This window comes from Plectrocnemia conspersa, unplaced genomic scaffold (assembly GCF_051122295.1).
Source record: "Plectrocnemia conspersa isolate PC_06_02 unplaced genomic scaffold, ASM5112229v1 ptg000002l, whole genome shotgun sequence".
In the NCBI taxonomy this organism is placed as follows: Eukaryota; Metazoa; Arthropoda; class Insecta; order Trichoptera; family Polycentropodidae; genus Plectrocnemia; species Plectrocnemia conspersa.
This window is the reverse complement of record NW_028277166.1, coordinates 9,417,599-9,435,004: the sequence shown is the minus strand read 5'-3', so window position 1 is coordinate 9,435,004 and position 17,406 is coordinate 9,417,599. Positions and strand designations below refer to the sequence as shown.

At 33.5% G+C, this 17,406-nt stretch overlaps 1 protein-coding gene across 1 annotated transcript; it reads left to right on the top strand.

The window, feature by feature from the left end:
* The first annotated feature begins 1,336 nt into the window (after positions 1-1,336).
* Psa (puromycin-sensitive aminopeptidase) lies at positions 1,337-13,361 on the top strand. Its single transcript, XM_088205619.1, has 10 exons — positions 1,337-1,570; positions 3,673-4,628; positions 6,348-6,537; positions 6,616-6,867; positions 7,433-7,510; positions 7,580-7,744; positions 7,814-8,091; positions 8,160-8,379; positions 8,444-8,566; positions 12,435-13,361. The coding sequence occupies exons 1-10, from the start codon at positions 1,445-1,447 to the stop codon at positions 12,645-12,647; spliced, it is 2,601 nt and encodes an 866-aa protein (XP_088061745.1). The 5' UTR covers positions 1,337-1,444; the 3' UTR covers positions 12,648-13,361.
* Positions 13,362-17,406: the final 4,045 nt, after the last annotated feature.

Here is a 17,406-nt window from a genome sequence, read left to right as displayed (position 1 = left end):
GAAAGTGGAATATGAAATTTTACTTTAGAAATATAACTTTAAAATTATCACTCGAACATTTGTTTAGACTCCCGCCACATTTTCAACCCCGAGTTCGCCGCCGTTGGAGTCTCACCGAAACAGTGGCCTTGAATCGCCAAGAGCTTAATTCGGTATTCGAAGACGCAGAGTCACGGCGCAAATTTCACAAAACGTATCTATACATTGTACCAGAAACTTTTTTGATAGCAGGTAGTGTAACCAGAAATTCCATCGTTGCCGGGTAAATGAGCACGCATGTACTTATCGTTATACACGCATATAGAGCGCACAAAGTAGTAGACATCATCCGAGTCGGAGAGTGCGCGCGCGTATGAGATCCTCTCGAAGTCGCATGAGAGTGTGGAACGCTACTCGGACCTCGGCTAACTTCACCTCGGGCAACTTCGAAAGAGTGTAGAGCAGGCATAAGATCTGGTAAATTTAACGACGCAGCGACACGGCGCGAGCCACAGAGCACGTCCAGGCGTCCTCATTTGAGGAGGATACTCCTCAAAAATGTTATTATTCTTTTGTTCTTCTCGAACAACAATGTATTTTTTATCCCTAAATGAGCAAAAAATTCCGAGATGACATTTTTAGTGTCCACCTCTAGTTACTTTAATGTGTCTATATACAGCATAATATTCATGTATTGCACAAATTGCACAAGTGTATTTTAACTTGTAAATAATTTTAAAAAATCGTTGCAATTTGCACATAAAATAAACGAGCATACGGTAAATGTTAATACTTTATGGTACTGAGAATCAGTGTTATACAAAATTGCTATACCCTATTCGGGATAACACAGTCAGTTCGAGAGCTATCCATTTCATAATTATTCATAATTGAGAAAGAGATAGCAAGTTTGGGTTTACGCCCCTACTATTAGCTCTAAAGCATACGATACAGATAGACGTTCGATATACTTATAATTACTCCTGTTTATATTTTGAACAAATTTATAGAAATTAAAATCATTACTATATTTTTTATAGTTATCAATCAATCGGAGTAATGGTAAGTATATCGAACGTATGTATATCCGTATCGCGTGCTTTAGGGCTAATAGTAGGGGCGCGTAAGCTCCGACATGCTCTTTTTTACAATTATATTTGCGTTAACACAGTTATCCATTTCATTATTATTCATAATTGTAAAAAATGTCTATCTCATTGAGGCGAAGTAAGTCGCAATTGTTATATTTTTTTGGTCGCCGATTCGTCGTTAAGCCGGTACCAGCCGATTTACAGTTATGCTTGGAGGGGCGCGCGTGCGCGAAAGTTTGAGCGACGGCGCCTAGTCCCGTTAGCTCAGTCGAGTAGCGGTCTTCGCGTGTGTCAGCGGGTCGCGTGGTCAGGGACGCGAATAGGCGCCGGCCGGCAGTAGGCAATAGGCGATAGACAGGCAGCGCACCGCAGACATGTCCGCCCAAAAGCAGCCGTTCGAGCGGCTTCCGGCATCCGTCAGGCCGACGCGCTACAGCCTGTGGTTGTGGCCTGATCTGAAGGCGCTCACCTTCTTCGGCAAGGCGGACGTCCACCTCAAGGTCAGACTAGCCGCTATTTTTTTTACCCCCGCAGAGAAATACATAACCTCACTTTTGTAAAGCTTTGGACCAAATCGCGACGGCCGCCATTGCATTACGTTTCAATTTTTCAAACAATGGCCAATTTTCTGAAATTGAATTAGGGCCAAATTTCATTTAAATCTATAATTCATAAATTTAGGGTTGCCATTTTTTTAATTTATTCAGTTTTATATTTTGACGATAATTTATATGTATTTATTTAATTATTGAGGTTGTTATGTTGCTTTTTTTTTTAAATAAATTTAATATTTTTAAACTAAATATAATTTTAAAATTTATTGTGTTTGTTCCATGCTTGTATGTCATAACTAACTCATTAATCAAGCTTAGCCGAAAAATACTTCATAATGAAAATTTCTTCCATTATTCATATAACATATGCTAAGAAAATCTTGAAAATATATCAAATATCCCTTGTACTGCAAAATGTGCAATTCCACTAGGGTTGCTAGAAGTTAGTAATATAAAAACATGAAAGGATAACTTTTTCCAGAAACTTTAAAATAAAAGGATAGACACAAAGTAATTAAATATGAACGCTGTTGTTGACTTAATTATAAATTGAGAGCAAAATATGATCATCACTGGTTTTTTATAATTGTCCGTCAATATATTTGAAGGCTTGAAAGAGAAAAAAAACAAACTTATAATTCAATCAATAAACATCAACTAGTGTTTTGGGAATATATTGATTAATATTATTTTTGGTTTAGGTTATAGACATTATTTTTCAAAATGAAGGTTGTCAACTTGCCTTCTAAAAAATGATTCTTACAATATTTTTTTCATGAAAAAAAAACTAAATAACCTAAACCAAAAAATATGTTAAAAGTGGCCCTTGATAAATAGAAAATACCAGTTTCAATCAAACAAAATCACTTTATGAATCAACCCACAAGAGAAATCGCCATTTAAACAAAACGCGAAACGAGAACACGCCGAATAAAGATCCCCACAGGCTTTCGAAAACGTAAACAAAGGACGTTTACAAGACCTTATGGACAGCTTACTTGAAATCAATAACCATTAATCGTTGTTTGTTACGTGTGAGCAATTAAGAAAATGTGCAGTTATAACGCTAAAGACTGAAGACTTTTGTTTTCATTTATTCACTTAAATGGATTGTGAAGCCATCAAATAATATTTCTCTGACTCTGACTTTCCCATATTCAACACCAGTGCCTGATCTATTTTAAATATTGATATGCATACATTAGTTGTGCAATAAAAATATATATCACTCACTAGCTGACAGATTCACATCACTCGGTACTGAAACCATTTCGATTGGGAGTGTTTTTTAGGGTTTCCAAGCGATAGTTGAAAACATTGTATTAACTTTTAAGATCTTTTGCAAAATGTCAATCAAAATCTTCATTAAAATCCATGTTTATAGCAGGGACGTCATTTCAGCTATTTCCAAAGGGGCAAAGGTTGGCCAGCTAGTGATCAGTTTTTTTAATATTTCGATTTCATTAAGATTCATGGTGTTTCATTAAATGACATATATTTTTCTAAACAAATTCAAACGGCATCTCTTGAAATGCTCGATTATCTAGCGTTCATATTAAGACTTTTTATAACAAAATTACGACTTACAATAGAATAAAGCATATCTAAACCGAATTTTAACCAATAGTAGAGCGCAGAAAACAATTATCCCTTCTCAGAAGTCAAAAATCCACGTCAAAAGCAATAAAATCGCATCGGCGCCATTGCGTTGGGAATGCTCGGTAAACCGAGTGTTAACCAATACTCTCATATCAGAATTATGTAGTAATATCAGTAAGGATAGTTATAATATTTTTAAAACATAGTGTAATATAGGTGCTTTTTGATTTTATTAATTGATTTTATGTTGTGAGAGATTAATTTTATTAATAGTTACAAACTGATGCTCTGGTTTCGTTGCCAATTTAGTAGTTTCAAGTCCAAAATGTATATGGTTTAGGTCCCTCATATACAAAAACATTAAAGAAAATTGTATGTACCCTAACTTCTGTTTATTCATTATCTTAACATCTTGTCATTATCTAAACATAGCTTCGTTCGCTTTACAGATCACCGATTCTCCCAGTAACATCGTCTTCAACTCACTCGACCTTGATATAGAATGTGCCAACCTCGAATTACCCGACGGCAGCGTGATACCCTCATCCGAAGTCCGCATCTCCGTAGACGAAGAAACTGCCACTGTTAATTTCGCCTCTCCTTTACCTAACGGAGATGCCATCCTCCGCATTAAATACACTGGAGAAATCAACGATAAAATGAAGGGCTTCTACCGCAGCAAGTATCTCGGTCCGGACGGTGAAGAGCGATATGCGGCCGTCACGCAATTCGAAGCCACCGACGCCCGACGCTGTTTCCCATGCTGGGACGAACCCGCAATCAAAGCCACCTTTGACATTTCTCTCACTGTTCCCAAAGACAGAGTCGCTCTATCTAACATGCCTGTTGTTAGCCAAAAAGACGACGAGAAGGGCTTAGTCACCATAAAATTCGACACCACCCCGGTAATGTCCACCTATTTAGTCGCAATCGTCGTCGGAGAATTCGACTACACTGAGAACACTTCCAAGGATGGTGTTCTTGTCCGTGTTTATACCCCCGTTGGAAAGAAAGAGCAAGGAAGATTCGCTCTGGAAGTCGCTACTAAGATTCTACCATACTATAAAGACTATTTTAAGATCGCATATCCTTTACCAAAGATCGATTTAATAGCGATTGCAGATTTTTCAGCCGGAGCTATGGAAAATTGGGGTCTCGTCACTTATAGAGAGACTTGTTTGTTAGTCGATCCTGAAAATACTTCGGCTAACACAAAGCAATGGGTCGCACTGGTCGTCGGACATGAGCTGGCTCATCAGTGGTTCGGCAATTTGGTTACAATGGAGTGGTGGACCCACCTGTGGCTCAACGAAGGCTACGCAACGTTCGTAGAGTATCTATGCGTCGACCATCTTTTCCCGGAATACGATATTTGGACGCAGTTTGTCGTCGAAACATATTTGAGGTATTATATTTTTGATAGCTCTGTGTACTTTGCTAGATAAACCTATATATAGCTGTAGATAACGTAAAGAGCATACTTCACTCGCAACATTTTTGCTACCACAATTATATAGGATAAACAACATAAAGTGCAATCAAGTTGGCGACTGTTCAACAATTGTTTCTTTGTTTGCGCACTGAAGAGGATGATAATTTTGTGAAGTCATTTGTAGCATTTTATAACTTCAAATACCTTACTAGTATGATGGACCTTGTTATGTTCTATATAACGATTTGATCAATTTGGCTCACTTGTAAACTGCAAAACAAGATTAATTAGATGATTTCAAGAACATTGGGTTCTAAACGGTATCATCACAGTTTGTTCTGTTAAGATTGCAATAAAACGACTAATTGGTTCAGCTGTCGTTTGAAATAATACTGTTTGTGGAGAAGATTTTCAAGTTGAAATGTAAGTCCAATATTTTATTTATTGTGGTATAATTTTAATATTTGCCCTTCCACTTTTATTTACAAAGATGAAATATAATTTAAGAGTAATTCTATTTTATTTTTAACTAGTTGTCAATTCACAGTGTTGCACAGGATTAATAAACCTATAATTTTAAAAGAGCCATTCTCGTTATATTTACATTCGTAGATCAGAAAGAGTAGACATATATAACCATACTATGTTTTGATATTGTGAATAATATAATGATAATTTTAGGACATTTTTAAATGAGTGCGATTTACCAGGGAATTATTTTAATTGATATGTGCATTTAAATGAATACTTTGTTCCATAAAACGAGTTGTTTGAGCATTTACTTGGTAGATCTTCGGATTTTTTCTTCAGAAAAAGTTTCGTTGCAGAGAGTTATTAATGGGGTGTTCACTATTCTGACCAATACTCGCTCGCATTTAATCTGTCTAATAGTAATGCACAAACAATTCGTTTTATGGAACAATTATTTTATATATTGCTCGTTTAAATTTGTTTTTAATGTTAATTTAAAATGTCTAAATATTAGTAAATCGTTTTGGATGCAAAATTTTTCGCTGATTTTAAGTTTCTGGCATGTTTTGATGTTAACCTATGTATATGTATGATAATGAAACTAACTTTACTTTCTTTCTCAAATTTGATACAACTAAAATACCAAACAAGTATCGTGGATAAATCACACTTCATAATGATCAAACATACATTTCGGTTTAATATAGCTTTTTTGGTAAATGTCTGCATTTGAAGTAACTTAAAACTTTAAAAAGATTTTAAAATAATATTTATAAATAGTATTCTCCTTTTCTCTTCGAGGTTTTCAATTGTGTAAATACTAAAAATAAAATAACATGAACTTAGTGCATACATTTATGAATAATCATTATGATACATACATTTATTACATTTATTAATAATAATCATTTTCTTTACAATACAGATCGTATTTCTATATTAATTATGTTGCTATAAGGAGTTATTTGTTACTCATTGGAATTTATGATGTATAGCTAATTGTTTCTATGTGCATAAAATTCCATTTATATGTTCATACTTTAAAAATTTAATCGGTCATGATTCATGCAAATATGTTATGGTCTACATAATAATTAATCTTACTTGTAAATTCTACTCTTATCACAATACAGCATAAACATTTATCGTTTTTTTTATCAACGTACAATGATTTTACAAAGTACATTATCACATTCATTAACTCAAATTTAAATATTTCAGAGCTCTGGAACTGGACTGCTTGAAAAATTCGCATCCCATCGAAGTGCCCGTCGGCCATCCATCTGAAATTGACGAGATTTTTGATGATATATCGTATTCAAAGGGCGCGTCAGTCATTCGTATGTTGCACCGGTACATCGGCGACGAGGACTTTAGGAAAGGAATGCAATTGTATCTGACGACTCATCAGGTGGGAATAATTTATACACATAAGTGACTGTTTTATTTTTATTCTTATATACTCACACATTGACTCGTTCTTTTTTAGTACAAAAATACATTTACCGAAGATTTATGGGCAGCTTTGGAGTCCGCTTCCAATAAGCCCGTGGGTGCTATAATGTCGACGTGGACCAAACAAATGGGCTTTCCATTAGTGAAAGTGGCATCTAAGCAAGTTGGCGGCGATCGCGTTTTGTCACTAAGCCAAGAAAAGTTTTGCGCTGATGGCGTCAACGCAGGTTGTGATAGCTTATGGATGATTCCTATCTCTATATCTACTCAGCGTAATCCAGAAAAGGTATTTTTTAATATTTTTGATTTTTAATTATTTGTCACATTATCATTGTCAATAGTCATTCGAATGGCTGTTTTAAAAGGTTCCTGTTTTTTTACTTGGAAGTCTTCATTACAAAGTTGGATCATAAAAAGCAGTATTTTGAATTGTTTACATAAAAACAAGCAATAAACCATATGACTTCATCATAATTGGCAAAATCAGACCCATATATTTGCTCATTCCAGCTGCCCTGAGAGTACTTTTGATAGCTGGATTCTGACTAATTTTATAGCGTATTTTTCAAATTTTATGAAAATGGGTAAAACTTGACCACAGGAAGGTTTTTGAATTTCTGGTTTGTTCCGGTTTACATTTATTAGCACAATCGAATGATTAAGGATCATTAAAGTGACTGTACAAAACCATCACAGAGAATTCGTTAAACAAATTGAAAATTCAAACCATATTGAATCACAGTGATGTATGTTTTTTCCAACATCTCATTCTAATTTCTTAGGTTAAATTTTCATATTATTATGAGAGTGAAATTTTCGGTATAATTTTATAATAGATTTAATTTTTTTAGGTAGTGCTAACTACAGTACTGGAAAGCAAAACTCAAGAACTGACCCTTAAAGGAGTTGCAGATAATGAGTGGATAAAGGTATAATTATAATAAATAAAATTTCCACTCGTTATTCTCTAGACTACAATATTCATTTAATCGTTTAAGATCAATCCTGGAGCAGTTGGTTTCTACCGAGTACAATATTCTAGCGAAGATCTCGCTATGTTGGTGGCCGCTGTTCGCGAACAGGCTCTGTTGCCTCTCGATAGATTAGGACTGCTCGTTGATCTCTTCGCCATGGTACAAGCTGGTCATGTTCCAACTGTAGAGGTAAGTCATATGAGTAAATGAATATCAATTTCTAATAAAGACATCTATAAAGATTAATCATTATTTTAGTCGTTAAAATTAATGGAAGCGTTCGCCGAAGAAACCAACTTCACCGTCTGGGTATCGGTTGCAAATTGTTTATCGAAGATATCGGTAATATTGTCGCACACTAATTTGGATAAGCAATGGAAGTGCTACTGCCGGAAACTTTTCAGTCTTATATGTAAGAAAATAGGATGGGATGCTAAGCCAGGCGAGACGCATTTGGATACGTTGTTAAGAAGTTTGGCTCTGAACAGGATGGTCGCTTACGAGGATATGGAGACCATCGAAGAGGCTAAAAAACGGTATGATTATTGTGAGAGAATTTTTACATTAAATCTGTTATTTTTTTATTTATTTTTGTATTTCATAGATTTGAGCGTCATATTTCTGGAGTCGAACAATTACCTCCGGATTTACGTTCAGCTTGTTATAAGGGCGTGTTGATCAACGCTGACGAGGCTGTGTTGAATCAGTTCTTGGATTTGTACCGATCGGCTGAATTGCATGAGGAGAAAGACAGAATTGGGCGTGCTGTCGGTGCTATTAAAGATGTTAAGCTTTTAGAGAAAGTCTTGAAGTTTTCTTTGACGGTAAGTTTATTTGATCGAGAATCAGTTTTGCAATGATTTTTATCAAAAATTTGTACATTTGCAGGATGATGTCCGAGCTCAAGATACAGTGTTCATGGTTGGAGCCGTGGCTCACAATCCGGCTGGAATACATTTGTCGTGGCAGTTCTTCAAAGATCACTGGCAAGTGTTGATCGATCGTTACCAGGTATACTTGTGGTTAGGGATTCCAATCCCGGGCCAAAATTTTGATCCCGGGATTTCGGTATTGCAATTAGTCGATCCCGGGATCCCGGGACCAGTCCCGGGATAATTTTCATGTTATTTTATCGATAAAAATAATTTAAAATGAATAATACAATATATTTTTACATCTGTTTTTTATAACGTACAATGTATAAAGTACGTATAATTTTAGTCTTGGACTTAAAATAAAAAATAATATAATAAAAATAAAAAAGGGAAGGTCTTATATATTTATTTGAGAAGAAAAAAATGAACTTTTGACAATGTATGTACATACCTATGTACATTCATAGGCAATTAATTGAAAACATTATTTTGAATAAAACTCACGAAGTAACATCAAAGCATCAAGTGTTTTATCATTTAGCCTTGATCTGATTTTGGTTCCTAAGCAGCCTGCTGCTGAAAAAGCACGTTTAGACTCACAGCCTCAAAGATTCACAGATGACACGTGCAACTCGTGCAAGTTTGTACACGAAATATAACGATGTTGTCAATAATAATTCGATTGTGCTTGATAAATCAACCAATCCGAAAAATTCGGGATCATGTTTTATAATCCCGGGACTCATCGGGTATTGAAAATCGTTCGGGATCCCGGGATCCCGGGATTGGAATCCCTACTTGTGGTCAATCATAACCTTGGATATACAGTAGGTTCTCGAGTTACGCGGTTTCTACTTACGCGGATTCGTAGTTACGCGGTTAAAAATTTCGAAAATTTAAAATTTGTTATAATATCGATGTTGATATAGATTTGCGCGTAAATTTTTGTTCCTGGTTGATAATGCACCGGGACATCCACCGTGTGATCACGAACATATCAAAATAGCATTTTGCCCCCAAATACGACCTCTATAATATTATACAACCTATGGATCAAGGTCTCTTACAAAGCTTTAAAAAATATTACTTAAGGACAATTTTTAGAAATGCCATAAAGGTAACTGAAGGGCAAACAGTATATCACTGACACAGTTTTTGAAAGAACACAATATTTATGAAGCTGTTAAAAATATTGGTGTTGCCTGGAATGAAATTGTAAAGTCTACCATGAAAAACGTTTGGAAGAAGCTTACTCCTCAATTTTTTGAAGTTGTTGAAGACCCCATGCAGGAAGATAACATAATTAATGATCTTGTTGAAATGACAAACCAATTAAATTTAAATCTAAATGAAAATGATTTCATTGAATTGTTAGAAAATCATAGAGTGGAATTAAACAATGAACATTTAATAGAACTTGAAGAATATAGAAACAACGGCGGTGATTCGGAGGAGGAAGTCAAAGAAATAAAAGAATTTGAGTACAAAAAATGAATGAATGCCTCAATTTGATAGACCAAGGAATGGCTGGATTAAAAGCACAAGATCCCGACATTGATCGGTTTGAGAAAGCCAATAAAACAGTTCAGGACGCTATTTCCTGTTATAAAAATATCTATTATGAGAAAAAAGATCTAGTGTACAATCTTCACTGGATAAGTACGGTTTCTTATTAGATAAAAGAAATCCAACACCTAAAGATATTGAAATGGAATAGTATAGACATTATGACATGATATTTTAATGAATATGTATGTATAAATATTATTTTTATGTTTCTCACTTTATTTTGTAAAAAAAGTTAAGATTATAATGTATGTAGACAATTTAACACATAGAATAAATTTTTATAATGCTTTTATTTTCATTTTAACCTAATGTATACATACAAGAAGACGGCATTTAGTTCTTTTAAGTATCGTTCGGATGATTGGGGGAATGTATTAATATTTAATACATATCGGATGAGTATTCCTCTACTTACGCGATTTTCGACTTATGCGAATTTTTCTGGAACGAATTAACCGCGTAAGTCGAGAACTTACTGTACATAATTCTGTAATGGTTTGAAAAGTTGTCGGAATCGAAATATATATATATATAGCGTTTTACAATGAATGTTTGGCCATCTTCTGCAATTTTATTCTGTAGCTTTTTGGCTAGGATTGAGATGACTTTTGTTTAACGTTGGATTAGCATTGTTTACTTGGAATTATTTAGTGTTTTAAAATTCTCAGGAATGATTTTAAATGGGAACATTCCATGAATCAATTATTAAGAAATTCATTTTCCAGATAATATTATTTCCAATTCCTAATCATTGCTTTTATCATTTCTTCTTTATCTTTAACTTTGTCTTTTCCCATAAACTTGTCTGGAATATGAGATTGCACTCAATTTTTTTATTAAGTCAGTGTGAGTAAAAACAAGGCTAAATTTGAACAAATAAAACATTTTTTAAATGAAAAAAACTATTGATTTTAAAAATAAATAAAATTTATAACACACAGGGCAAGGCAAGGATTATGATAAATAAAACATAACTATCAGAATCGTGAAATGGGCGATAAGATAATAGTCTCGACAACGGTAACCCGAGAATAACTAACCAATCCTGCTTTGTGTACTTTCTGATACCGCCCCTCAATGCAACCGATCAATCACACGGTACAAATTTAGGAGTATGCGATGTTTTTGTATACTGACAGTTGAAAATAAATAGACTAGTTTAATTTTTTAGATTGTTAGACATGTGGGTACCTTAAATTTTACTATTATGTTATTATTTATTTTTAAATTAACTGTATTCTACCATGTTAAAGCATGTTTAAATGTTTAATATTATTTTACTTAGTTTGTTCTACAGCAAATACCTTTCCATCATATCATTGTTATTGACTGATTATAACAAGCTTTCAAAACATTATAAAATATAATTAAATTTGGTTACAACTGTGATGAAATCTGTACTTAATAGTTGTGAATTGTTTTTTCTTTTTAATAGGTTTATAATATATTGTATTGTATAACATTAACCTTTTTAATGCAGTGTGAGCATTTTGTTGCTTGATGTGGTCACAAAGCTAGTGCCGTGACTGCATCAAGCGTAAGCGTTTTTTCTCTCGCAATAAACTGTTATTTACGCTAAGAAAAAATATTACAAGCCGTGTTGGGTTTATCGTCATCTATGAAGAAGCATTAAAAATTATAATAATTTGGTAGGGAGTTTTAAACCATGAAAACTTTTTTTGTTTTCTTGAGCGGCGCCAGGGCTGTCACTACGTCCATACATAATATATTGTTTGCAAATAAAATATAAAATAAATATCAAGAGCTTGACTAAATTATTTAGATCATTGAGGTATTTGATTTGATTATATTGAGGATGTGAAAGAGGGTTAACATGTGCTTTCCGAATATTTATGACCATTTTTTAATCAAAACATTGCTGAACAAACGGGCTAATTAAGTAAAAACCCTTCACTATTTTCTTCTTTTTCTTTGATAAACTATCTTACAAAATACTTTTGATTTATTGAATTCTCTTATTTTCTTTGGCTTTCTGAGTTTCATCAATAGCATTGGAATTATTTTGCTTCCTTTTAAAAATTCTAGATGGTTTATAAGTATTGAAAAAATCTTGTATAATAATCTTTGAAAATATTCTTCATTCACATCACTACTAACTAGGTCATCAATTAAAAAGTCAGATGCTTCAAATTGCTTTCTCATTTACACTCAATAGATTTGTCTTCTATTCATCTATTTCTAAACCTAAAATAATTTTGTCTGGTAAAAGGTTTTACTTTACTATAAAGAAGATGTCACTGAAATAGCGTCTATTTTGAAGATCTTAGCAAATCGGTCAATTTACTGGTTTTATTATATATTTTATTTTATAACTGATTCCAATGACTTTTTAAACAAACTTTTTATGATTATTGATTTTCTGTTGTAGGAATATGAAAAATTGTTTTTTACTGATTTTATTTTTTATGTTCTAGGGAGGTTTTCTGCTGTCGCGTCTTGTAAAGTCGACGACTGAAAACTTTGCATCTGAAAAGTCAGCATTGGAAGTCGAAGAGTTCTTCAAGACCCACTGCTCGCCTGGAGCCGAAAGAACCGTACAACAGAGCGTCGAAACTATTCGCCTTAACGCCGGATGGCTCGAACGTGACTTCCAAACAACCAACGAATTTTTAACATCTTACGTTTAATTCTACCCCATATTTATACGATATATATACACATATATTACGTAATCAATGTAATTTTAATGAAAGTAATTCACTTTCAACGTCGCTTGCGAAATTTTCAAGTTTCGCTCCCAATTCAGTATTGGAATTTGACTGAAACCACCGATAAGGCTCATAGTTTTTCTTAGTTCAGGCTAATGATTCCAAAGAGGTTTTTTTTATAATATATTTGTTCTTTACGTTGTTGTTGTCGGTCCGTATTTTCATTACTTGTAGTACAACGAACGTGTTAATTTTGTTCAAGTTGTGGACAATATATAATAATTTTCATATGCTTGTTACTGAAATGGTTGTCCTTTAATCATAGTGTGTTGTAAAAGCATTTTTGTATTTATTTACAGAGTTCAAGCCATATGTATATTAGTGTACAAAATTTTTTGTTCATAATTTTTTTGATAATGGGTTCCTCTTATTTGTATTTATTAATATAGTATGTATAAGCAATTTTCGTTACCACTAAGTATTTCTTTTGGACGGAATGTTTTTATATATTTATATATATTTAATTATGTTAAATTAATTTTCAAGAGCTTTAATAGCAGACCTTGTTTAATTTTATACATACTGTATTTTAAGTTATGATTTGTACAAAGCAGTATTAAAAAAAACACGCGTAAACAATTTATGATTACATTTTTATGCCTTATGTAAAAATAAACGGAATAGTAAAATAAACTTATTGCGTTTTAATTAATGTTTTACTTTTTTTAACAATGTTGCATATTAAAAAACAATTTAAAAATACGAGGCTGACTGTGTGTGTAAGAAAGAATATTTTTGTAAGTTTGTGTAGAACATATTGGAATACTGGAATGTTTTTTTGCTGTAAGTTTTACGTTTTTTTAGCAGCTGTTAATTTGAAACAATGGCTAGCCTGCTAACTAATTTTGTCGATTTTGCTCAAATTTTATCGTATCCTAATTTTTTTATTATATTTATATTTAACTAAAATGTTTTGGCCTAGTTTTAATTTGTAATTTATTAGATTAATATTTTTTATTTATACAGTTACAAGAAGATTTGATAGTTGCTATTTTTTTCGCATCGAGTCTTAACAGCGTCATTTTCGACCATGTGAATTCGAGGGGAGAATTAAATCCTTTAAAATACGATTTAATTTTTTCAACACAACGGCTACGGACATCATTTATCGATGCGATGTTAATGTGGCAGGCAGTCCGATTCCGTTTCAATTTTTTCCCCCGCCCACATTGAACACGATGTTAATGGAAAACTTGAACATTGCGCGGATATCTTGGGAAATACGGGTTGTGCTTTTTTTACCCTACGCTTTCATCATGGCGTGGTACGTACTTCGCATTGATGTGACACTTGACATGACATGTGCAGAAGAGACATGCTGCCGCAGCCTCACAAAGGCCTCCTGGCGCTGTCGCATAAAAATGCATTCGCATTTCATTCTTGTTATTCCGAACATGCCGGGTTTCCTGCATTGTCGAGATTCGATCGCTGACTTTCAAATGCGCATACTATCAGAGATCGATACTGTGAAGTAAGTAAAAAAGAAGCAAACGCAGACTTTCATTTAGAAATGCGAGGAGATGGATATACACTTATTGCGATAAAGTTATTATTAATTCTTTGCAGAAACGTTACTAAAAGTAAGAATACAATATTTTATATTTATTTTGTTACTAATATCACGATTGCTTCTAAAAAAAACATTTGCTTTGGCTTTCGAGTCAAAATGAAAAAAGAAAATGTATGCTATTCTCATATTCTTTCTGTTTGCCTCAATAAGAACTTGCTATATATCATTTTTACAGACCATTATGTTACGATTTAAAAAAAGTATTATGTAGGTTCTCTAATAATTAGTCTAGAAAAAATGCATCTAAATGAATATTTATGAAAAGCAATTTGTATAAAAAAAAGACAATTTATGGTACCAATATGTCAGTTGAAACATATTCATTTTATTCAGTGCCACTCACAGTTTCTCATGTATTTTTTCAGTATTAGGCAGAGACCAGCGTGGTGAAACATTGTTACGCCTACTGATTCAAGAAGCCAGAAATGTTACATCGGGGGAGATAAATGTTATAATTATATAATTTCATTTAAAGAAAAAAACGAGGCTAATTTAGCCGCGAAGCGTATTTTTTATTACATAAAGAATAGCAATGTTTAATCGCGCACCACAAAGTTTCGAGAAAACCTTAAATTCATTTGGTGAGCATGTGAACGAGTTTCTTGGCTCTAACGTCATAGAAGTCTTGTGCCTGCTCTCTCTTTTGGCACCCAACCTAATATTTTGGAAACTGTTTCATTAAGAAGTTTAGATACTTCTAAACACTGTTCATAAAGTTTAATAAAACAATTTTTTCTTTGATGCTTGTAGCGAGTGCATTGGTGACAAAGGATGGCATACCATAGTTGGCAATGAATTTCTGATTCTTCTTTCATGTAAGAGATACGGATTATATAACGATCATATATGGATTAGGAATTACCACATGCTGTAATTGAGGTTTGATAAACTCGATTCTATTTTTACAGCCTTGTATTTTTACTATTTAGCGATTATTCTTCTAATATTTCAAAATTACTGACTATGTACAATAATTATTTTATTTTCCGGCTCAATAGAGCTGATACGAAGAAATAGTAGTTATTCATAACATATCGCAACGTATAAGGAAGTCACTCAATCACCGCAAATGCATACTACGTTCTCCGACAAATCATTGCTAGTTTAACTCCATTTCCATTTGTTCTATTTAAGCACTTCTTACATAGCACCGCTCACTTTTTGATCATCAGCTTACCGCTCTCGGAGAATGATTAGATTCTTATTCACGGAAGATAGATGATCTCGGAGAGCGACAAAGGGACAAATTTATGCGATGCTAGAACCGCATAAAGATTCAACGCAGCGTCGTCGTTTATCTTTCATTAGCTTTAATTAATTCGTAAGGAGGGAGTAGGTACTGTAATTTCTTGTCGATGGCAGCAGCAACAACTCGGAACATATAAAAAAGAACGAGAACGTATAGCCGCTGAATGGTAATGAACCGCCGAACAGGCCATAAGAAACTCTCGGCTCGTCCCAATAAGGACTCGGCTTCTAACCCGATCGAATTCTTTCAATAAAAATGCGCTTAAACGCTGCCGATGGAGTAAAAATTTGCAACGTCTTAAGTCCATTTGGCTCTCTGTACACGCTGTATTTGTTTTCATAAGGGAGACAGCCGATAACTTATGGATCTCGGCACAAATGGTCGCCGCCATAAATATGCTTCTCTATATAAGGGAATTTTATTTATAAAGAAAAATCGTAGAATTATCTTCAATCGTCGGATAGAGTCTTAAATATGTTTAGATATAGGATTATAATCAGTGGCAGATCTATTAAGAAACTAATGAATCTTATACTTAAGCCACGGTGTGCAGCAGTGCCCGGCAAGTTTGCTCACGAAAAATATAAATAATGGTCTATATTAATATTTAATTTTTTTTCTCTTTCATCAATATTCTAAGAAGACAAACATAAACAAATTTATATTACACTCCTATAATTTATATCGCAAGGTAATACACGTACAGTAGACCCCCCAATAACACGGTAAATTTGGAACGTGCTATTTGGGTGTCCGTCACTTTATGTGCGAGCGGACCAAACAGAGAATATCTCACCACACGCGCCTGATTCGTACGTATTGCTAAAAAAATGTAGAGTATTTTCTAGTCCCCCAACTACACGCACCCAAATAGCACATTCCCAATTTACTGTATTATTGGGGGTCTACTGTATATACAATAAAAATAATCGTCATTATATTTTTGTATTTTAAACATTATTATTAAAATTAAAATCATTGCTGTAATGTATATGTGGTTAAAGTTAAAGTTATCAGTTATCAAAATCCATTTAATTGTTAATTTTTATTTATGAATAGCTACAGGTTAATTTTTTTTTAAATTCCATGTATAAAATATTTTATATCTACATAAAATTACTTTAATATCGAAATTAAGCTCTGCTCTATTTCTCCAAGTACAATATGAATTAATTGGGTTGTAAATATAAGATTTTCGTCTTAAAAGCTGATTGAAAAATATAAATATACATAATAACAAAATAATGTTATAAACAAATATATTAAAAAAACAAATTAGATAATTTTTATTATTTATATTTACATGACAACGCTTAAATACAATAATTTATTTCAAAAGTCGTCGGTATTTACAAATGAAGATCACGGACTGCGCTGGATGACGAAAATATTAGCTGTTGCTTGCTGGGTAGCGTTCAAAGGGTTGAGATCTCGACTCTCTATCGCTTACTGCTGTGCTGAATGATTCTTGTGGAGGTCCAAGAGTTCTGAGACTGCATTTCCAGGTAGGTGTCTTAAAAGTATTCGGTGGCGTAGCGTAGACTCCCGTTTCGAATGATCTGATTTTTGAGGTTGGTCGACAAGAAGATTAATCTTTCGTCAACCAGTTGTAGCTCTCCATATAGGTTTGAATCTAATAGTAGATTTGTGCTCACAATTCGTGAGTACAAGAAAAAGTGAACCTCGCAGTTGGCGAGCTTCGGATTAAGTAATTTTGTACGGAAAATCCGAATCTTTAAATTCAGTGAAAGATTTTACATCCGGATTTGATATCTTAAAAATCTCGGTTCAGATTAGTTTTATTTAATTATAGACAGGAAAACATTAATTTTTATTTGCACAGTTTTCGCGAGACTCTT

What these genes read in the sequence shown, in the direction of transcription:
- Psa (XM_088205619.1), top strand. Translation starts at nt 1,445, where the DNA reads ATGTCCGCCCAAAAGCAGCCGTTCGAGCGGCTTCCGGCATCCGTCAGG. An exon ending in CTCAGCGTAATCCAGAAAAG is followed by an intron (nt 6,868 to 7,432) that starts GTATTTTTTAAT and finishes TAATTTTTTTAG; the next exon opens with GTAGTGCTAACTACAGTACT. An exon ending in TGTTGATCGATCGTTACCAG is followed by an intron (nt 8,567 to 12,434) that starts GTATACTTGTGG and finishes TTTATGTTCTAG; the next exon opens with GGAGGTTTTCTGCTGTCGCG.